Here is a 23,875-nt window from a genome sequence, read left to right on the forward strand (position 1 = left end):
TAAGCAGAGTGCATTATTTCCATTGGATGCATGCTATGATGGATGTATGGCACAGAATGTCTACACTGCTGTTCATTGGAATGGATATGCTTATGCTCATATAGTGCAACATTTGCATGCATTTTTATGACAGATTGAATTTGACAATACCGTTATGTGCTGTATTTGCATATACGTATACTGTGACAGAGAGAGAGGTGTGTGTGTGTGTGTGTGTGTGTGTGTGTGTGTGTGTGTGTGTGTGTGTGTGTGTGTGTGTGTGTGTGTGTGTGTGTTGTGCGTGCGTGTGTGTGTACTAAGCATGAGAGTGTGTAACTATATATTTGCATGTATTCAGTGACAGACTAGACATTAGGAGACAGTTGCACTCGGTATGTGATACCTGTGTGTGTGTGTGGCTGTATCTGTGTGTGTGTGTGTGTGTGTGTGTGTGGCTGGCTGTATCTGTGTCTGTGTGTGTGTGTGTGTCTGTGGCAGAGTGGGGGTAATGTACTGCTCAGTTTGAAGTGCCAAGCCGGGAGACGCTCCCTGACAGCTCATTTTGACAGTGTGTAATGGAAGCACGATGCATGGCCGTGTGTGTGTGTGTGTGTGTGTGTGTGTGTGTGTGTGTGTGTGTGTGTGTGTGTACAATTCTGTATGTGCATGTGAGTGTGTGTTTCCATATCCGTGTGTGTGTGTGTACACATCTGTATGTGCAAGTGAGTGTGTATTTCCATATCCGTGTGTGTGTGTGTGTGTGTGTGTGTGAGTGCGGGCCGACTGACAGGGCGGTGTGACGGGGCGTAGTGAGGGCCCGATGCGGGGCCGTGTCACACACAAACGCTCACTCGCTCTGGCAGGCTGCATCCAAGCGTGCGCTCAAATCTGTTTTTCCCATTTCCTCATAAACGTCTCCACGGAAACGACAAGCCTGCGCGGCCTCGGGAAGCCCGGCTGCAGCTCTGCTCCCGGCTCCCTTTCGCCCGCCTCCCACTGGAGACGGCACAGGAAGAGAGAGCGTGTGTGTGTGTGTGTGTGTGTGTGTGTGTGTGTGTGCGCACTGTGTGTGTGTGAGCACTGTGTGTGTGTGCGGAGTGTGTGTGTGTGAGCACTGTGTGTGTGTGTGGAGTGTGTGTGTGTGTGTGTGTGTGTGTGTGTGTGTGTGTGTGTGCACTGTGTGTGTGTGTGAGCACTGTGTGTGCGTGTGTGTGCGTGCGTGCGTGCGTGCGTGCGTGCGTGTGTGTGTGTGTGTGTTAGGAAGAAAGACAGAGAGAGACCAGTGGTGTGTGCTTGTGTTTATGCAACACCAAGGAAGAAGTGTGAGTTTGTATAATATTCATGAAAGCAGTGTGTGTGAATACAGTATGCAAATACTGTAAATGTAGTCATATACTGTAAATGTATCCACACAGTGAATCGTATGTTTTGGAAGTGTCTGAGCTTTGGCGAATGCATATCTGTTTAGTTGTGTTGGAATATAAGTGTGGTTTTGTATTTATATTCTGGAAGAGTGGAAGTGAATTTGTTAGCGAACTGTGGTCATGTATTGTATTTGTGTCTGTGTATATGCAAGCACAGCTCCTTCCCCAAGCTTTTTTTATTTCACTCACCAAAAAATGTAGATTTTTTTTGTTTCACATACTGTATTTAGCACGTTTTTCTCATTCCCCATAATCTTTTTTGTCATGTAAAAGAAGAAGTAGTTTGGAAATAAAATCATTTTTGCTCCCTACTCTGGGATCTGTTACGGGTGTAATGAGCAGAAAGTGGCTGCATAGTGTGCTGAGTCCACATCTCCATACTGCTACGCTTAGCAGAATTAACACTTTAATGACCTTCCGCGGGAAAAGGTGTTCCTTAGACCCCTGCTCCTCCTCCTCTTTCCTTTTTTTTGCTCCCTTGTTCACTCGCACCATCTCCGAGTCTCGCTCCCTTGCTTTTTCTCTCTCTCTTCCTCTCTTCCTTCACACTGCTCTCTCCCTCTTCTCTCTTTCTTTTTTTCTCTCTGTATGGCAGACAGACATGCATGGGGGCCATTTTGAGAGGCTTGTGTTTCATTAGCGTGATGCGAGTGGACAGTGCTAAGCTGCTAGCAGCCCGCTCACTGACAGCTAATTATCCGAATGAGACTCATACGCTGATAGAGAGCCACGCAGAGATACACTGGGTGGGGGTGGGGGACAACAAGAGGGAGAGAGAGAGACACACACACACACACACACACACACACACACACACACACACACACACACACACACACACACACACACACATGCGCACGCTCATACACACACATACACACACACACACACACACGCACAGATAAACACTACTGTTTTCCCCAGCATATCTTGTGAAGTTTTACACGTGTTAAATGTTTAAGAATGTATAATTGGATGCTCAGTTTTTTTTTTTATGGAAAAAAAAATGCCCGGACCGAAAAAAAAAAAGGGGGGGGGGGGGGAATACTTTTGAGACGTGCTCTGTCGGAAGAGTAAAAACGGGGTTTTGCCGCTGTGGCCATTGGAGAGTTGTGGCTCTGCTGATCAAGTACGGAGAGCTGTTATAATTCCTCAAGAATGGTTTAACTTCCTGTCCAATCAACACCAGCGGTCCCTGGCTGCCTCTGCAATCAGCCATGGGAAATCTCCGCACTTCAAATGAAGATAAAGCCGATTAGATCTGCCAGCAGGATTTCACATCCGCTAAATATTATCTTAACTCTGGCACATAATACATCTGTACAAAGCTGCAGATGAAAGTACACCGTTTTGTGATGCGCCGCGCTAATTGTCAACAGTTTGATTGAATTCTCTGATAAGGGTTGTCACTTCTTTGTAAAGTTCAGTTATTTTCAAACACTATATTAATTTCAATAGGTTTCTTAACCCTTAGAACCCGATTGACGCAAAGTGCGTCAAAAAACACACCCTTTCTTCTCTGTTACATTGCTCCGGAACGGTTCATCGCAGCGAGATGAAACCTTTATTGCACGACAGAGCAGAAGTGGGGCTTTCCAACGAGACTACACACTTGTCTGTACGATCAAGTATGAAAATTAAAAAAAATCATGAAATTAAATCAAATTGCATCATATTTACAGTCTATACTTCTCTGCATTCACCTGCACACACATTACTCTAGTTTGAATTACTCGCGAACCCGTGATCGCATCGATATGGCAAGCATATCAGATGAAAGAGGGGGCACAGGGCTATCCATTGGTACCATGTTTATCGATCCTTCTGGCTTATAAAACCAGACGAAGTGACTGCAAAATAATAACGTCATGTACACAAACCAACGCTGCACACTCATTACTCTCGTTTGAATTACTCGCGGACCCGTGATCGCATAGATATGCCACGCATGTCAGATGAAAGAGGAGACTCAGAGCTATCATTTGATACCAAGTACATCCTTCTGGGTTATAAAACAGACGAAGTGACAGCAAAATAATAACTTCATATAGCTGGACTTACCCCACGTTTTTGTCTGTTCTTGTGGCAAAGCATGTTTATAATCCAATGCTATCATGTGTTTCTCTATGGCAAAGCATGTTCATATTCCGGTTTTGAGATCCTAGCAAATTCCTGCATGGCATCCAATTCAAGGCTCACATTGCATCCCAATTTCAACAAATAAACACCTTTTTTGCCTTTACTTTGTTCATGGCAATGCAGTAAAGAGTTGAGAATTATTATGACTGCATACACACAGGCACGCAGGCTAACACGCAACCTCGGGTCAAGTCAGGTCAGATCAGTTCGTGTCACAGATATGGAGCGCAGAAAGGTCATTTTTCATCACTAAATAAAAAATGGCATTTATTTCCGTAAATCACACAGCAAATATTTCTGTAAATTGCTCAGCCCCAGAGTATCCCTCCAACATGGCAATTATATTGCCCGATTCAGGACAGTCTGCCCTACACACACATGAAATGCATGTAGAGCTGTGAGCTTGCTGTGGTGAGATACATGTCGAAATATAAGAATTTTTATAATACACTTTTTATATTTTAATTCTTTAAAAATCAAAATAAAATCAATGCTAGTATTAATACATGAAATGATGGCAGATCTGAATAGCCTAAACTCTCCTGAAAAAAACAATATATAATATATGTGTGTGGCACTTACAATGACCAGAATAAATCCTTATGAATAAAGGTAGTGAAAATGCCCTAAAAACAGCTTAGGGTTCTAAGGGTTAAGAACGACCGCTACAGGCATAATTTTCTTTTAGCTGAACGAAACCCGAGTGGAGAGCTCGAGACTTCCCCACTATGAGACACCACCACTATGAGACACCACCACTATGAGACACCACCACTATGAGACACCACCACTATGAGACTTCCCCACTATGAGACACCACCACTATGAGACACCACCACTATGAGACACCACCACTTATGCACCCTGTGTTTGATTATGCCCACTGTTTACTATCAGCAGAACCGTGACCCCTGACCTGGACAGGACCAGCACTAGAGTGGTGGCCAGAGACATGGCCAGAGCGGTGGCCACACACACACACACACACACACACACACACACACACACACACACACACACCCGTCCCTCCTCCACTGCGCCCCATTCCACATGGCTAGCCTTGCCTTTAGGGTCAGTGAGCCTGCTCCCACACACCCACCCCCCCCCCCCCCCCCCCCCCACACACACACACACACATCCACCTCATTGGATCGGTCAGGGGGTGCCTGGTCCGAGCCCTGATCCGGGCCGGAGGCTTGGACAGGCACCTCTCGAGCCACGTCCCCCCACCCACAGTCCACAGCGGCGAGCAGGGCACAGGGCCCTTGTTGCCATTCAGCGCATTGTTCACAGTTCATGAACTGGTATGAACTCGCACAGAGTGTGTGAGAGCTCCCACGGAGCTGGGGGGGGGGGGGGGGTCAGTGGCTCAGTTGAGGCTACGGAGAGCCGGAGAGGGCATTATGTTGTAAACATCCATGACAGTGGACATTAGGATTAATGCTGTGTTAAACAAGTGCTCTTTTGTGTTGCGTGAAGCGGTGTGTGTCACTGGCATTGTGTGTGTTCAGTCACGTAAGCGCTCTGTGTGTGCTTATGTGTCCTCATATATGTATGGGGGTTGGAATGTGTAGGAGGTGTAAGTTTACCATTCCGTGTGTGTGTGTGTTTTGGTCAGATTTGGTGAGTGTTTACTGTGTGTTCACCCCATCTTGGGTTCTGTTGTTGGTGGCCCCTGCTATATTGGTACAGCACTGCCACCTACAGGCTTATAGTAACTATTGACCATACCCAGCACCTGACTGGAACGCTCAACTAATTATGTTTTGTTTTTTTGTGTAGCCAGGTTATCGTTATCATTTGTGTAGCCAGGTTATTGTTATAGCAAATGCAACAAACTGGACGGGGGAGGTGGGGGTGGATGATGATGCAGGAGGAAGGAAGATTATGAGGAGTTGCATCCAATGAACACAGAATATGAACACACTGCTGGTCAGATGTTGTTTAAAACGGCATCCTTTGGAGCGTTTGGTCTGAAGGCCTCTGCGTGCATGAAATCCTCACCCATGAAACCCTCACCCATATGAAACCCTCACCCATATGAAACCCTTACCCATATGAAACCCTCACCCATATGAAACCCTTACCCATGAAACCCTCACCCATATGAAACCCTTACCCATGAAACCCTTACCCATATGAAACCCTTACCCATATGAAGCCCTCACCCATATGAAACCCTTACCCATGAAACCCTCACCCATATGAAACCCTCACCCATATGAAACCCTTACCCATATGAAACCCTCACCCATGAAACCCTTACCCATATGAAACCCTTACCCATATGAAACCCTCACCCATATGAAACCCTCACCCATATGAAACCCTCACCCATATGAAACCCTCACCCATATGAAACCCTCACCCATATGAAACCCTCACACATGAAACCCTCACCCATATGAAACCCTCACCCATGAAACCCTTACCCATATGAAACCCTCACCCATATGAAACCCTCACCCATATGAAACCCTTACCCATGAAACCCTCACCCATATGAAACCCTTACCCATGAAACCCTTACCCATATGAAACCCTCACCCATATGAAACCCTTACCCATATGAAACCCTCACCCATATGAAACCCTTACCCATAATCTGTGAGTGTGATGGGCACCTCTTCAGTGTGGAATGGAAGAGTTCACCTGCACTGATTTCTCCAGTTAGTGTGTACATTTGAATCAATAGGATTATGTTTATTTATTTGTGCTGTGTGTGTGTGTGTGTGTGAGAGAGAGAGAGAGTGAGTGTGTGTGGTGGGCGTTCAGATGAGCAGTGGCTGAAGCTGGCCTCAGGCCCCTGGGCTGCTAATTAGTCTCTGTAATGAAGCCTGCAGCGCTCTTCTGAGAAAGCAACCTCACACACACACACACACACACACACCCATACTCACTCATCATAGATAGGCCTATACATAGGGAAACCTATACACTACAGAACTGAGCAGTCATAGCAACAATCATTTGTTTGTCTCGACATATTGATAAAACTGCAAAACACACAGATGCACGCATACACACACAACTCATCCATAAATTATACACCCACATTTACACAGTGCATACACACAGCAATAACTAAGCAAAGATGTAGGAATATGCTTTCCACACATAGAATTGTACATTATACAATGTACACCACCCTTTCCTGTCAGAACTAAACCACCAACTGATTAAGTCTGTGTCTACATTTAGGTAGCTTTTCAGGTACTGAATGTTTCACAGAATTGCATTCAGCAGGATTTGCAGCAGGAATGTTGTTCTTTAAACTCTATTCTGCTATTTTAGGCTGTGCAAGTGTTATTTGGTGTAACTTAGACAATGCTGTGGCAGTGGGAACTGCTATTGCAACTTATCGAATGAACATTATCTGTCTCACAGACATGAATGATGCTCAGTTTTCGAGACAGATATCTCCCAACTTAGCAGAGGAAAACAGTCCTGTTCAGTCTGATCTCTGGTCCTGAAGGAAAGCCATCTTTGATCTGCTTTGAAAGGTGTGTGTGTGTGTGTGCGTACCTGTGTGTGTGCATGCCTGTGCCTGTGCCTGTGCCTGCCTTATGACAGATACAACAAACAGATCAGCAGGATATATAAATCAGTTCCAGCAGGAACCCTTTCTCTACCCTTGTAATGTCCACTCTTCTCCCTGTTGATTGACAGTCCGACAATAATGAGCCACAACCAAAAGCTAGCACACCTTGTTCTAGCATTCAGCTCGGCTCTGCAGGAGGGAGCGATCGTTAGCAGGAGAACCAGGCGTCCATGCAGTGACCTGTAGATTAAAGCAGTCGGAACTTGTCAGAATGGGAGAGATATTAGAAGTCGCAGAGCCTAAGAAGACGTCACTCACAGGACGTGTCACAGGACGTGTCACAGGATGCTTGTGGAGCTGCCAGTCTATGTGTGTCGGAGACAGCAGAGCCAGGCTACATCTAGCTGTTGCAGGACAACTGCGGAGAGTATACTGTAGTACAATAGGCAGACTTTATGTTATCCTATCATTGGATGCTGTTGCAATACAAGGCACTTGTACCAATGAGACTTCACTGGGAACATTTCTCTGGCCTCCTTACAATACTTACTCCCACCCTACATCTATCTGTACGTACACACCGCCGCCGACTTGAGCCGCAAAAGAAGCTCTGGCCGCCCAGTCAAGGACGCTTGTCAAAAAGCACAGGGAAGCTTTTGACGCTTTGGCCGCTCTGACGTGGTAGCATTCTACGTTGCTTGTCGTTTGCCGCTGAACCGCGTCATAGCTCATTAGCATAAAGTTCACATTTCAACGTTCTGCTTGACCTTCAAGTCGCTGAAGACGCCGAAAAACGTGACGCCGACGGATTTGCCGCTTCTTGCTTGCAGCAAGTCGGCAGCGGTGTGTACGTACAGTGAGGTGGAGAAGTACATGAACAGTCTCTCTCTCTCCCAATGTTATGTCTTGCCTCTGATCCTCCCGTGTGTGTGTGTGTGTGTGTGTGTGTGTGTGTGTGTGTGTGTGTGTGTGTGTGTGTGTGTGTGTGTGTGTGTGTGTGTGTGTGTGTGTGTGTGTGTGTGTGTGTGTGTGTGTGTGTATGTGTGTGTCCTCAGGAGGAGCCCATCACGTTCAGTGAGGAGGTGTTTGTGGCCCACCGCTCCAGTGCCATGAGGCAGTTCCTGCAGAACGCTATCCAGTTGCAGCTCTTCAAACAGGTCCGTCCACCAGCACACACACACACACACACACACACACACACCACTCCCATTTACTAGCCAATTAGATGGAGGTGTTCTTCACGGTACTGGGAAACACCATCAACTGGATACTTGACTTGTTTCACTTCATGTGTACATTGTTTAAAAACTTGTTGACGTTATGAAATCTGTGTGTGTGTGTGTGTAGTTCATAGATGGCCGTCTGGACCTGCTGAATGCGGGAGAGGGTTTCAGCGACGTGTTTGAAGATGAGATCAACATGGGGGAATATGCAGGTGAGCCCACCGTCTCCATTGAGAAACTCATTTCTGATGGACAAGCTCATTTGTCAGTTGCTCTTGACCACTGCGGTTGTCTTCGTTTTCTTCTGACCCTTCATCTGTGCTTGTTCCACAGGCAGCGACAAAGTGTACCACCAGTGGCTACTAACAGTGAAGGTATGCATACTCGGAGTAGACTCCTGAAAGTCTACTGGTCAGTCAATGAGGAAGTAGACTTTGGTAATGATTCTCTGTTGAAATATGAAAACCCGTAAGGAACCAGGATGCTAGCTCTGCAGTGGCCTGGCTTATCAGAGGTGTGTGGTGTGTGTTTCTTCAACAGAAGGGTGGTGGCGCGATATTCAACACTGTAAGGACCAAGGCCAACCCGGCTATGAAAACCGTCTACAAGTTTGTAAGTTCTGCCACGATTTTCCAGCTCATTGTTTCACAAACTTTTTTTTATAACTAATCCACACTTCACTTCACGTCAAATTAATCTGATGCGCAGCAGTGCTTTTAATCCTCCATGTCACATATAATGTGTTATTTTGGTGTAAGAACACACACTTCCCCATAGTTCACCTATACATTTCCATATGTCAAACCTGTATAAACAGAAGAGACTGAAGCAGCTCCTGTGATCACGAGCTGCATGCCAGCATCCCCTGACAGTCTTTGGATGGACAGTGTTATCGGATTGGCTGTTTGCTAGAATGAAAGCAGGCACCACTTGAAGAGAGAGGGAGGGAGGGAGGGAGGGAGAGAGAGAGAGAGAGAGAGAGAGAGAGATGTATGGAAGGATGGAGATGAGGGATGAAGAGAGATGAAGGCAGGTATATGGGGATGGAGAAGAGAGGGAGAGCAGGCTGACAGATGAGGAGGGTGGTGGTGGTGGTGGTGGTGGTGGTGGTAGGGTGTTCCCTTTCACACAAAAGAGCTACTTATCAGCTATCACATGATCGCTAGGTGACAGCTGACATGAACCACCCTCTTACGCATACACACACACACACACACACACATACACTACACGTACATACATACACACATACATACATACATGCATACATACGCACTCATAACAATACATAGTACATAACATACCGGTACATAGTACACAACACACACACAAAATCACATTCTGATTGAATATGAATCACATTCAGACACACACACACACACACACACCTTTTTAGCCTTGGTACATTGAACAGTTCACAGGTTTGTTCTCACCTGGTCCCATTGTTGCCATAACCAGGTTTGTTTGCGTATGTCGCCCACAGGCCAAAGACCACGCTAGGATGGGCATCAAGGAGGTGAAGAGTCGACTGAAGCAGAAGGTATTGGAGCTGTGGCATTGTCCCACTAGCTTCTTTGAGCGTAGGACTGAGAGCTATGTGTAACGTGTTAAATATTACACGTTAGTTATTTGCTACAATTTTCTGTCTCTTCTCTATTGAGATGCACTGTGAATTTACCCTCTGGTATAACTGAACTGATACAAAAAAATTTTTTGTATTGCTTCAGTTTGTTTGAAATGTTGAAGGTAATGATACATGCATTTTCATTATGAACACTTCTCAAGGCCAGTTTGGCTCATTTGATCTGCTACTACGATATAACAGCCTAAGCTCTACAACACACACACGCGCACACACACACACACACACACACACACACACACACACACACACACACACACACACACACACACACACACACACACACACACAATTGGCTGTGGTGATGGAGATTCTGATTGTTAACGCGTCCCTTTGCGCTGACAGTCTCTCCTCCTCTCCCTCGTTTCATTGACTCACTCCACATCCCCTCTCGTTGTCACCTTTGACCTTTTTACTATCCCGTCGGACCCCCCCCCCCTCCCCCCCCCCGCCGAACACACACACACTCTGGCTCCCAGCCGAGCCTGCCCCGCAGTCTGTCGTCTCTGCCCCTCACTCTGCACCAAGAGCATTCCTGGCCTTGCATCTCTCCTTTCCCCTCCGTCCAGGAGCTGACGGAGAACGGCTACTCGGCGGCCGGCGAGGATGGGCAGAGGCCCGCGCCCACGCGCTCCCCCTCCGCCGACGGCAAGGACCTGCGCACCTGGGACGACCGCCGGCCAATTACAGTGCACTTTGGACAGGTAAGACCTGGGCTGGGCCTGGGGAATGGGCCTGAGAGTGGGCAGCATTGGAGAGGGGAGGGGGGCAGATTTTATGTACTGTATGGGCAGAAATGTGCTTGTATGTTGTTTGTTTGGCAGAGTGTACCGGTACTAGTCTATCATAGTATTTGTGTGTTTGAATATATGTCACTGCATATACTGGTGTTCCACTGTGTGTATGTGTGTGCGTTTGTGTGTTTCTCGTATATTTGAGTGTAGGAGTGTGTTTTAACACTAAATTATCTTTGCACATACTCTGTGTGTGTGTGTGTGTGTGTGTGTGTGTGTGTGTGTTTCTTCTGGAGAGACGTTAACGTGAGACAGGATGTTGATAGGGTGTGATTCACAGTGTGAGTGTGTTTGTAAAGTATGTAAGAGAGAACCTGTAGTCGTTGCTTATTTTCATACCTCAACTGTAAATAGAATCTTAGAAATAGTCGCTGCATATACGCCTCGTCTCCATGGCGACATATAAGGTGGTGGCCCTTGTGTACAGTAATCTGCCAGGCTGTCACCTTGGGGATGTCGGGCGCTACACACAGTGATGTGATGTGATGTGCAGATGGTGATAATCTCTCTGGGTGGGTTCATGGTGATGACATCTCATAGGGTGGTTTATCAGCAACCTCAATCATCAGAGAGTCGGCATGCCGTAGCACACAGATCCAGGATCAGTGATTACCATTCACAGAAGCGAAGAATGATGTAAGAACATCTTTTATTTTTTGCTTTTGCTAAGAGAAAAACGGGTCCAGGAGTTATTTTGTTCCTCCATAATAGCGCCATAATGAACATGTCCTCCATAATACTGAATGTTCTTCCACTTCAGTTGTAGTCCCTCTCCCTTAAGGGTAACCAGCAGCTTTCCCACTGATGTAATGCTGTTCAATCCAGCAATGAGCAGCGTCACCTCCATCCCCCCTCCCCAGGACACACAGATGGGAGGAGAGTCGCCACAGGAGGGAAACCCCCTCGAGCAGAACCCACCTCGAGCAGAACCCACCTCCAGGGGGGTGGGGTGGGAGGGGGGGCAACAGAGCAAGGAGGCAAAAAAGAAAATCACATTAAAATTCAGTATTCAATTTACATTGACAGTGTTGATCTGTAAGCTTAGAATCGTCTTTCCCCTCCCAGTAATGCAACGTGCCTCCTGTCTGAATCTCTTCATCTTCGTCCTCATCCTCATCCTCATCTGCCTGTGTCTGCCGCTCCGCTTGCAGGAGACACTTGACAGTTTCCTCCCGTTACCTGACGAACGGGCTGATCAGCTGTGAGCGCGCGTCTCTCGCCGCGTCTGTCTGTTGTCTTTTGAGTCCCGCCCGAGCCTCTGTGTGCTTGTCACTCGGCGCGCCCCGTTGAAAGACACGGGAGCGTCACGTCACGTCACGTCACGTCCCCGGCTCGGCTCGGCTCGCAGGCGTCGCTCTTCAAAGGCGCCTCTGTTCTCCTCTGGCGTTGGCCGACACAACAGATGCTCCCTGCTTGGTACACACACACACACACACACACACACACACACACACAAGCGTGCAATGCAAGCACGCGAGCTACGCGTTTGTGTGTGTGTGTGTGTGTGTGTGTGTGTGTGTGTGTGTGTTTGTGTGCATCTCTTCCTGATCCGTCACGCTTACCGTCATCATTAACGAGGAGCTTGTGGCTGTCGTCGCCACGCCAACGTGGCTGTCATCTCTTCCCCGTTCGAGGTGTGGTCCGTCCGCTCACTCCTGCTGGAGCTGGAGGTGTGGGTGGTGGTAGAGGTGCAGGTGGAGATGATGGTGGGGAGGCAGCCTGTGTTCCTCTTTTGTTCCTCCACCACATCGCTGCTCTCTCTCAGGTCTCTCTGATGGCTCCTCTTTCACAGGGAGGCTTCATCATACACTATATTGGGGATTCCAACAATAACACTGTCAGCAGAGTTACACCGATTGTGCTTTGCTAAACATTCTCTTAAATTTCTCTTGAGCTCACCAGTATAAAAATAGCCACATGGGACATGTCGCCTGGCACAGAGCACAGTATACGCTTATATCTCTGTGCACGGCTTTGACCAGCCCCATCATAATGACCACATGAACTGTATTTTGAATGCTCCAAGACTAACTGTTAGGCCAAGCAGTGAATCTAATTCATCCCTGTATGGATGTGCTATAGTTATAAAGGCAATGACAGTATAATACAGGCTTTGATTGATTTTTGAAGATGTTTGTTTATTTATTTATTTATTTTACAGTGAATAAAGCCATTATGATATTTTAATGCTGCACCTCTAAAGATGCCGTGGTGTGTATATGTGTACAGATTAATGGCAGGTGAAGGAGATCGTAATCACACTTCATTTGACTCATTTAACTCATTGTCTGAATGGCTCAGGATGAGTGTGTAAGATGACGCATTTGTTTTTGACTACAGTTTATGACTTCAGAAACATATATCCATGTATCTGAGAATATGTGTGTGTACATGTTCATATTTGCACAGTACTGTATATCAGTATATCTTGAGAGGTAGGGAGTGTGTGTGCGTGCGTGCGTGTGTGTGTGTGTGTGTGCGTGCGTGCGTTTGTTTGCGTGCGTGTGTGTTTGCATGTGTGTGTGTGTGTGTGTGTGTGCGTGTGTTTGCATGTGTGTGTGCGTGTGTGCATGTTTTGTCATTGTCATTGTCTGACCCGTGCGTGTCTCTGGCGCAGTCAGCACCTGCACGTCCAGCACCCCCACGCCCCCCTCCTCCCAGGCTCCAGCGCAACAGACCTGTGAGTACCTGACCCCCCCACCCCTCCAACCTTTAACCTCTGACCTTTAACCCCTCTGCCCTCCCCTGCCTGAGCCTGTCCAGCCCTACTGGACGGCTGGGCGTGATGGGGTGTGGTGGGGCTCTGGGCAGCCTGGCATGGCCCACTGCATGGGCACTCTGACTGGCATACTGTCTGGGCTGAAGGACCGTATGAGTGTGAGTGTGGGTATGCTCCTTCTGGCTTCCTTTCTTCTTCCATCTGAGGCATACTCACAGCGTAATAACTTCACAGTCTCACTTGCTGTGTCTGTGTGTGTGTGTGTACAGTATGTATGTACTGTATGTATGTGTGTTTGGGACATGCTCTTAACTAGGTGTGTGTGTGTGTGTACAGTATGTATGTGTGTTTGGGACATGCTCTTAACTAAGTGTGTGTGTGTACAGTATGTATGTGTGTTTGGGACATGCTCTTAACTAGGTGTGTGTGTGTACAGTATGTATGTGTGTTTGGGACATGCTCTTAACTAAGTGTGTGTGTGTACAGTATGTATGTGTGTTTGGGACATGCTCTTAACTAAGTGTGTGTGTGTACAGTATGTATGTGTGTTTGGGACATGCTCTTAACTAAGTGTGTGTGTGTACAGTATGTATGTGTGTTTGGGACATGCTCTTAACTAAGTGTGTGTGTGTACAGTATGTATGTGTGTTTGGGACATGCTCTTAACTAGGTGTGTGTGTGTACAGTATGTATGTGTGTTTGGGACATGCTCTTAACTAAGTGTGTGTGTGTACAGTATGTATGTATGTTTGGGACATGCTCTTAACTAGGTGTGTGTGTGTGTGTACAGTATGTATGTGTGTTTGGGACATGCTCTTAACTAAGTGTGTGTGTGTACAGTATGTATGTGTGTTTGGGACATGCTCTTAACTAAGTGTGTGTGTGTACAGTATGTATGTGTGTTTGGGACATGCTCTTAACTAAGTGTGTGTGTGTACAGTATGTATGTGTGTTTGGGACATGCTCTTAACTAAGTGTGTGTGTGTACAGTATGTATGTGTGTTTGGGACATGCTCTTAACTAAGTGTGTGTGTGTACAGTATGTATGTGTGTTTGGGACATGCTCTTAACTAGGTGTGTGTGTGTGTTCGTGTTCCTCTCTGCATGCACTTGACTGCGTGTGTAAGTTGTGTACTGATTCTCTACACTACACCAATGACTTGCTGTAACACTCTCGTGTGCACTTCCAGCATCTCTGACTGAAACCCTCCAGAAGTGTTCTGATTCTCATCCACCTCTTCCCGCAGCATGCACCTTTTCCAGCCTCGTCTTCAGCTCCACAGGAAACCCCTACTCTATCTGTTGTGTGAATCTACTGCAAATGCCAGGATTTATTTGTATAGAATGTACATACACAGTATACTGTATGTGAAAGTATTTGTAAGCTGTGTATTGCTTGACCCTTTCAAGAGAGTTCCATTATCAGCATCATAGTTGGCCCCACAAGGCTTCCGTTTTAACATTCCATATTTTATCTTAATGCAGAGGAAGTAGATTGGGAACCAAATAGAACGTTCAAGCATTGTTTTTGTTTTTATTGTTGAAAGCAAAGATTCTAGAACAGAGCTCTGTTCTAGAATCTTTGGTTGATAGGGTCTATATATTGTTAGCTTATCACCATGGCTGTTGAGTAGACTGATAAGGTGTGTCTGAGACGGTAGCTGAAAGCTTAACTGGGTGTCAGCAGCACTGTGCCCTGGACATGCTGTGTATTATTAATGAGCAGATAGGGTTCACCTAGCTTCTCCAGCAGCAGCAGAGCTTTCTCTAGCCTCTAGCTAGCAGCTTCCACCATCTCCATTTCAAGCAGCTCCAATACAGTCTCTCTCTCTCTCTCTCTCTCTCTCTGTCATTAAGCACTTTTGTCAACCCCCATCTTTTTCTTTATTCTGTGCCTGTCTCTCTTTCTCTCTCTCCATTGCCTCCTGCTGTTTCTCTCTTTCTCTCTCTCTCTCTCTCTCTGGCTCTGTGCTTTGTTCTTTGTCTCTTAATGAAGTCCTCTCCTCATTTCCCTGAGTCCAGCTTAAGGCTGCTCCATGCCCCTTCTCTTTTGTCAGCTCAGCGCTGCGCTAATTAGTTTTTCTTGCCCCCCCCTCCTCCTCCTCCTCCTCCCATCCCTCCCCCCCTGTCTTCCTCTTCCTCACTCCTCCACCTCATCCTCATCTTCAGTCTCTCCATCACTCGTTGTCATCTCGTCCCTCTTGCTCTTTTTCCCTCTCCCTCTGCCGCTCATCTGATCTCCTGACCCCTGGCGTTGGTGTTGACCTTGCTGACCTGGTGCGCGTTGCCATCAGGTTACAGAAATGTGCGAGGGTCAACCCTTAGTCATCATCTTCACCACTCTCCAATACTGTGTTAGTGTGTGTGTGTGTGTGTGTGTGTTTGTGTGGAGTGTGTTACTGTTAACAGTGATATGTGAATAGTATACAATTGAATGTGAGCGTTAGTGAGCTTCTTTGCATGTAGAAGTGTGCACTTTATTGTGTGTGTGTAGGATTATTATTAATACCTCCACTGTGATGGTGGAGGTATTTTACATGGTAAAACTGATGGAAGGTCCATTTTGTCTGACCTCAGTGTTGGACACCAGTAATTTTAGATGTCACGCTTGTTTTGTCTGACCTCAGTGTTGGACACCAGTAATTTTAGATGTCACGCTTGTTTGCAGGCCCGTCCACCCAGGCCACTGGTAGCCAAGAGACCACGCAGCAATGTGGGCATGGAGAACAGTCCTGAACAGTAAGACACACACACACACACACACACACACACACACACACACACAATTAAACAAACACACACACACACACACATACGTACACACACACTCATATGTACACACACACACACACACATACACACACACATGCACATACGTACACACACACACACACATGCACATACGTACACACACACATACACACACACACACTCATATGCACATGCTAACACAGTCATACCAAAGCAGTGGATTGTAGCAGTTTGGATCTCTAAGTACAGATCCAGACTTGACCGCACTGCAAACGTGTCCGTCTAACCAAAACCGATACTAAATTCATTAGATTCATCACTCACATTGGACATCATTACCATCATAATGTACCCCACATAAGGCCCTGTTGCCTCCCAGGCTTTAAATTAAACTTTGAATAATTCCTGGTGTGTGTAAGTGTGAGCATGTCGCTCGTCTTCACACCTGGACCTCACACCCCAGGTTACGAGATTGCGGGGGTGGGTGTTAGCCTGCCGAGCAGGGCTGGGGCGAGAGGTGGGACGAGAGAAGAGAGGGAGGGGTGACAGGGTTTGGAGTGGCGTGGCGTGGGGTGGGGGGTGGTGAGGTGGGGTGGGGTGGGGGGTGGTTGGCTGACTCAGCAGGTGCAGTTTGACACTAATTAACTTTCACACGTGTGCCAGACATCCCCTCAGGGTGCGCTCCCTTTATTCCCATTAACCCTGTCCACACGTGACCACAATGCACACTAATCACTCACAAGCACATGCAAGGAACTATCACTGAGTGGAACAAGTGTAATAATGTCTAATGCAATCTTAGAATGTCTCAACAATACACGAGTGTGTGTGTGTGTGTGTGTGTGTGTGTGTGTATGTGTGTGTGTGTGCACGCTGATCACTTAATTTAGGAAACACACACACACGTATGCATACATTTTTTCCCCGCTCCTCTATTAACAAAAGTTTGTGCTAATGAAGAAGTCGGCACGTGAGGGGTTATGATGTTCTTACTTTCACACCTTCTGTGCCAATCTCCAGCTCGCAAACGAAGCCTCATTAACCGCGAGACTTGTGTTTGCCTTATGTCATTTGACTGCGCCATTCACACTCTGTGGGATCTGTGAATATGAATATGTCAAGGGCTTTGTCTTCCTCTGATGAGAATCCTCTCAACTCTGGCATTTAGCCCATAAGCATCAGGTCCCTTATTTAGTTTTCCTGGATGTTCTTCTCAGTTCTAGATATCTCCACAATGTATTTAGTGTGTGAAGGATAAATTGATGCACATTTACTGATCTTCGAGGTACCAGAGGTAGGTTTTCTGTTAATCTTAAGGTCTCTGCAAACGTTTGCAAACAGTTTTAGGAGGTAGATTTCCACAAAATGGATTTCCGCTAAAATGGAATGTTTACACCAAATCATTTAAATTGAATTGTTCGCCACAAATATTCGCCACTGTTTGCCAAATTTGAACGCACCTCCAATTATCTTAACATCCCTTGAGACTTGATGCTTTCGATCCCTCTTAAGCAGAGGTGCACTGCCATCTTGTGGACTGTCTGGCATGTTGCAAGAACAGCAAAAGATGAAAATAGCATGTTTTTCAGCATTATCGATGTCAAAAATGACGAACACCGACGTATGTCCTATGAATGTATATATTTATTTTGTTTTTCCAGCTCATCAGGTAGGACAAGCAGCTGATTCAAGACTAGTTTTCAAACTAGTCTGTACAACTCCTGAAATCGATAAAACTGGCTAATTGACCAGCTAACAGCTCCTACACTGTCACCAAGGCTAGAGCCCTGTGGTCATGCCCACTGTAAACTCTGGCTTAAGCCCAGTGTAAATGCCATGGGAAGATTTTGGGACTGCTTTTCACAGTCTACCATCTGTCCTGAAAATAATTTGTTTTAAACTCAAATTATTATTGTTTTATTTGTGCTTTCCTGTAGTTGTACAAATGCAGTTCAATCCTGTAATCATGTAGTGGTATTTCCATTGGAAGGGTCTTGTGTAAATTGAGTTGAATTCACAATGACTGCAACTCTTTCTCCCCCTTTCCTCCTCTCTCTCTCTCTCCTCCTCTCACACCTTGTTGTTCCCTCTCTCTGTACCCTTTTTGTGCACGCCTGTGTGTGTACTCTGGTTTGGGGCTGCCTCCTCTCCTCTCCTCTTCTCTTCCTCCTCCCCCCATCCCCCTCCTCTGCCCCCCCCCCCCCTCTCTCTCTCTCCCTTGTCCAACCAGCTACGTCCGTCCGACGCGGCACTACACCGTGTTTCTTTCCGAGGAGGACTCAGGCGACGAGCTCCAGCATGGCGACGACTCCATCACTGGCTTCCCCGAAAACTTTCTTTTCTCGACCCCCTTTGAATGGTCTCCCCTTTTCTCTTCTCTTCTCTTCCATTCTCGTTTCTGCTTTGCTTTTACTGATTTATTGATTGATTGATTAATTTATTGAAATGCATGGCCATCCCTGCATGGTCTTTCACGCACACTTGACTGACCAATCACTCATGACATTTATTGCACTCTGATTGGCTAGCTTTTTGTGGCTTGAGAGATGATTGGCTGGCTGACGGGTCATGTGACCTGATGCCTCTCCATTTTCTAAGTAGCAGACTAACATGGGGCATTTGTTGCTTTGAGGAGCAGGCTTCAGCCATGGCATGCCATTTCATACTAATACAAAACTGAACTTTTTATCAACGTCTCATTGGGAAGAAGACTAAAAGTGGTTTCTATATGTGTGTATGTGTGTGTGTGTGTGTGTGTATTGGAGGGAGCAAGATGGAAAGGTTGAATACATCTGTAGAAGTATCATCTATCATGACATATTGTCCATTTTCCTCCACGCAGACTCAGCCGTGGTCACCTCATTTAGTCTGTCCTCCGCAGGCCACAGCCCTACCGCTCTCTTAAGGAGTCCGACATCACGGAAGGGGAGGAGGCCTTGGGTGACGAGAGACCCCAGGGTCACACGGCTCCCCCCAGTCCGGTCAGGGAGAAGTACTCGGACATCAACCTCCTGGGAGATATCCTCAATTACCAGGAGGGGGAGACAGAGAGCCAACAGCTCAGCCTGGCCAAGAGCCTGGAGGACCTGAGGCTCCCGAAAGACCCAGAGGAACAGCAGGCCAAGTTCAGCTATCAGGTCAGAAATAACACTGACCATTTAGAACCGCTCTCCTAAAATTTGCGCTGCTTTAAAATGCAGAAGGAAGGGTTTAATGTAATCTTCAAACACACCACTGATAGTGGGGTACTCCAATTGTCGGAATTGTGAAATGCTATCACGTCCACATACACTTAACGTGAGGTGACCTCTCCATGTGTGTGTGTTTTTTTTCTGTCGTAGCGGATGGACCTCAGTGGCAGTGAGCGGACACGAACGCTACCAGGACTCAAACACTCCAACCCCTACAACAAGCTGTGGAGCCAGGGGCTGGATGACATGGCCGTGCCTGGCCGCACCTCCCCCACCTGGGAGAGGCCTCTGTCAGTGCCCCCCCTGGAGCCCCCGGACCCCCGGCCACCCAGCACGGACAGCGCCGGCCCCGGCCAGGAGAGGCCCCCAGACGGAGGCTGCATCCCCATCCCGCGGCCGCAAGGCCGCAAGACCCCCGAGCCGGGCAAAGTGCTGGCGCCTCCCGTGCCCTTGCCGCGGGCGTCCAAGCAGGCGGGCGGCGGTGGCGAGCCGAGGGAGGGCGCGCGGAGTGCGGGCGGGCAAGAGTTCCGGCAGGCCCTCAACATGTCCCCGCTGTCGTCGTCCTCCTCCTCCACTGCCCAGGACACGGACCTGATGAAGCAGGAGGTGGACCTGCTCAGCCTGCTGGACCCTCTGAGCATGAGCGCAGCGTCGGCCTCCTCGTCCACCTCCGCTGCGGGGGAGTCGGACCACGCGGGGACCACGCCAGCGCAGCAGCAGCAGCAGCCGGCACCCCCCCCTCCGCCGCCGCGGCCGTACCCCCAGAGCCTGCCCCCGTTCCCCCACGTGTCCCTGAACCCCTTCGCCCAGCCCGGCATGCCCTACGCCCCCCACAGGTCCTACTCCCCCGTGGTGGGCAGCAACCCCTTCAGCGCGGCCTACATGTCCCCCGCCACGGGCGGCTACTTCCACGCGGCTCACACCCCACCGCACCCGCTCTCCGTGCCGCCCAGCATGTTCCGCCAGCCCTCCCCGGCGGGGCCCGGTCTGCCCCCCCACGCGCTCGGGGCCCTGCGGCATCCCGCCTTCGCCCGCACGGGCCCACCTCCGTCCTCCAGTAGCAGCGGGGCCCTGTCCAGTTTGCTGGACTCGCCCGCCGTCCCCACGTCACGTCCGCTGCCAAAGCCCTTAGCTGGGGGGGAGGACGCCGCCGCCGACCAGCCCCCCCAGGACCCTTTCAGTGACCTGCTGGCCATGGCCAAACCTGCGGTCACTCCCGCAGCGCCTCCGAAGAAACGTGTGGAGAACTTGCGCAGGCACTGGGAGACGTTTGACTAGTCCACACCCTCCTCATCCTCCCCTCCAAGAAAGAAACAAAGAACACAACCAGCCTCCCTCTGCTGTCTGGTCTATCAATCAATCAATCAATCTGCTGCTGACCAATGACAGACTGCGCTGGGTGTGTATGTATGCGCGAGTCACTTGACCAGAAGAGAGCTGAAGAGTGCTGAAGGGGTGGGTTTGTGTGTGTGTGTGTGTGTGTGCTGAAATCTGGACACTCTCAAATCCTCAGCTGCCCACTTGCGTGTGCGTGTGTGTGTGTGTGTACATGACGCACGCTAAACATGGGTGTGGACTACTACACCTTCTCTCTCTCCTCAGATCTTTCGTTCTCCCTCATGACTGCAGAAGAGCAGCCCCTTCAGCTTCGTAATAACTCCGCTTTCGTGTCGGTTGCCTTTTTGCCTCCGCCGAGACGCCCGTAAGGAAGGGAAGAAGCCCACCACCCCCATCACTGGGGAGGGACTGCGGTGCGTGCGTTATTTTCCACCTGCCCCTTCAAGGCCAGTCGCGTCTCCTCGCTTTCTTTGGCTCGGCACCGATGAGGCGTCATTCAGATATTTACTAAAGACGGAGGAACGGTGTCTCGAGCAGCCCGATGGCACATTCGATATTGTGTTTATAAGCTGTGCAGAAGGATCCTAAAATGGAGAACTGAAGTTGCCTTTTTTGAAGAGACATTCACTGGATTAGGGAGGCAAACTCAAAACATGTATAAGCTTTCTCTCATAGTAGCGCTATGTCCAAATCACTGCAGTTATCCAGGGTAGGCCTCATCAGCAACGTGTTGTTGTTCGTTTGAGGTGGATATAAGAGGAAAAAAAACGGATCAGCTGTGCACAGTCATTGTTTGCTTCTGTTTCTTTGCCAATAATCATTGTTTTTGTCTTTGTTTTGTTTTGGTTGGCCTTTTGAGTCTTTGAGTAGACTGTGCTACTGTATCTGCTGCTTTTGAAGTGCAATGCCACTCCCAGCCTATGATGATTTGTCGCAATCCAAAGGGTCTGGTCACCCTTATGAAAAAAGAGAATTAATCAGCATAGTAACGTTAATCAGGTAAGGCATTTTTTTTTTGTTGACATTTTTGAGGGCCTGCATCCTTACTGTCTTAAGTCTCATAGTCAACCTGAATTGTGTTTCCTAGTCTGGCAAATACTGCTCTTGCTTAGTGTGCCTCTAGGTTGGTAAGCCCAAACTACTATTGTACTAACAGCCCATCACTACATTTTGCAATCCTGAAAAGACCAAAATATTGTATTGTTGTTATATTATCATGGCCAGGATTCCCACTGAAATAATGAACAGCCTGTTGATTGTGTATTCAGACTGCTGCTAGCCCTACAGCTACAGTTACAACTACAACTACAGTTTAGCCAAACAACTGTTTATTTGTTTGTTTAGGTAAGCTTAATGCTCAACACCAACAAAGTTTTGCTAAACAGTAATAGGGTTGACATTTTCTACCAGTTTATTGAATTACAGTATGCCAGTTTTAAGTTGAAGAAGAACAACATACCTTTCTGAGTGCTCCATCACATGTACTGTAGTTTATAAGGAAAGGATGTGAGTTGCAGAGTTGTTACTGAAACACCATGATGGTTTGGAAGGATAAGGACACTAAAGGAGAAAAATACAGATCTCTGGATACTTTAGATTTAATCGGCGGAAATGAACTTGCTCTCTGCACATATAGAGATTCAATGGGACAATACAGATTACTGATTTTACAGGTTACTGAAAGAGAACTCTTGTTTCGCAGAGGCATTTCTTCCTGTGCATATTACAGGACGACTGCACTGATCACTTCAGCAGCTCTTCAGCAGTGCTGTTTTGCTGACTACACTACACTTCAGAGCGGTACTGTTTTCTTGATGTGACGGAGCTTGGCAAACATAACGAATACTAAAAGACTGTACTCTGTGTGATATATCAATTGATGTACATCATGTGCAGTGCAGTATTTATTAAGAATCAAATTAGAAAATCACTCACATTTAAAAAATCAAACCATGTTTAAGTGGTCATCGTCCCAGAACAAATGTTGTTAGTTAGTACAGTGTTTGCTTTGAAACCCAGAAGAACCTAATAGTTCACATGAGGTCATCATATATTTTCATGGGCCGTAACCATTTATTTTGTTACATTTCAAAACTCACGGAAGTGTATAAGACTGTAATAAACAACAGTGATCTTTGGTAATTTCTGTCATAAGAACTTTGTAACTACAGTAGGTAGCTCTCGTACTAACAAAGAAATGCTTTTAGGGACAGTCCGTCTATACTTTTAGCTGGGTTTCAGTTCTGTTTGATGCACATTATCTGGGTAAGGCACACCCCTCTCTCTTTCTCTCTCTCTCTCTCTCAGACTAAGCACTTGGGGACATTAGCATAGCAGTCACAGAATTGATGAATCCTTGTCTACAAATGTTGCCTTACAGCAAAAAGGAAACTCTGTATGTGTAGCTTCATTTTAAAAAATTGTATGTTCAATAAAAGTGTGTCTACATGACTTTGCTTTTAAGAAAAGAAAAAATGACTGAGGCTATTAACGTCTATCCTCAAGGATCGCTGTTTTAGCAGTTCTGTTCATTTTTAGTCAGTTGTAACGCTCAATATTTTGTCAGTGTTGTCAATCCTCAGCTTTAGTCTCCCATGATTAAAGTGGGTATTAAATTCAAAACCTCCACAAGGGGGTGATACTTGAGTGATCAGCTTTAATAACCTCAGGAATATGATTTTTTTGCATTGTCCAATATCCCCTATTCTCCTTAAAGAATGTTTCCTATAGAAATGTGAACTTATGTCTTTTATACATACATGGAGCACTTTGTTTTTGTTTTATTTTGATGATGTTTTTGTTTAACTATCACACTATTAAAAGTGCACATATCCTCACAGCCTCAGGTCCTCTCCAGTCCTTTACCATTAGGGTGTGCTTGTATTTCGTTACATGTTTCATCCATCATAGTTAACCACGTGTGTAACATTCATGGAACACACGTTTCATCCATCATAGTTAATCACATGTGTAACATTCATGGAACACTTTTCCTGTTCATCACATTAAGTTTGGATCTTTTATCTCGGCATTTCTACGTACTGCTACCACTTTTCTATGTATATTTTTCCTCACGTATCTCTCCTAACAGCCACGACCAATGCGTGGATTGTATCTCAGAAATCTAATTGTAT

At 47.0% G+C, this 23,875-nt stretch overlaps 1 protein-coding gene across 4 annotated transcripts in view; it reads left to right on the top strand.

Moving 5' to 3' along the window:
* Positions 1 to 23,580, top strand: part of dennd1a (DENN/MADD domain containing 1A) — an 89,318-nt gene extending 65,738 nt beyond the window's left edge. Inside the window, exons 14-24 of one of the 4 annotated variants that reach the window (XM_076283616.1) lie at positions 8,139 to 8,240; positions 8,431 to 8,518; positions 8,640 to 8,680; positions 8,847 to 8,918; positions 9,790 to 9,846; positions 10,518 to 10,652; positions 13,360 to 13,422; positions 16,130 to 16,200; positions 18,443 to 18,571; positions 19,094 to 19,349; positions 19,554 to 23,580. In XM_076283616.1, the coding sequence (XP_076139731.1) occupies positions 8,139 to 8,240; positions 8,431 to 8,518; positions 8,640 to 8,680; positions 8,847 to 8,918; positions 9,790 to 9,846; positions 10,518 to 10,652; positions 13,360 to 13,422; positions 16,130 to 16,200; positions 18,443 to 18,571; positions 19,094 to 19,349; positions 19,554 to 20,681 (2,142 nt within the window). In that variant the 3' untranslated portion in view covers positions 20,682 to 23,580. The remainder of the gene's footprint in view (positions 1 to 8,138; positions 8,241 to 8,430; positions 8,519 to 8,639; positions 8,681 to 8,846; positions 8,919 to 9,789; positions 9,847 to 10,517; positions 10,653 to 13,359; positions 13,423 to 16,129; positions 16,201 to 18,442; positions 18,572 to 19,093; positions 19,350 to 19,553) is intronic. The other 3 variants (XM_076283618.1, XM_076283617.1, XM_076283619.1) reach the window with 3 other exon arrangements.
* The last annotated feature ends 295 nt before the right edge of the window (positions 23,581 to 23,875 follow it).

The sequence above is a fragment of the Alosa pseudoharengus genome, unplaced genomic scaffold, assembly GCF_046254945.1.
Source record: "Alosa pseudoharengus isolate Yale_2024_CS ecotype anadromous, Long Island Sound unplaced genomic scaffold, YU_APseudo_1.1 YU_APseudo_1.1_scf_14, whole genome shotgun sequence".
Taxonomy (NCBI): Eukaryota; Metazoa; Chordata; class Actinopteri; order Clupeiformes; family Clupeidae; genus Alosa; species Alosa pseudoharengus.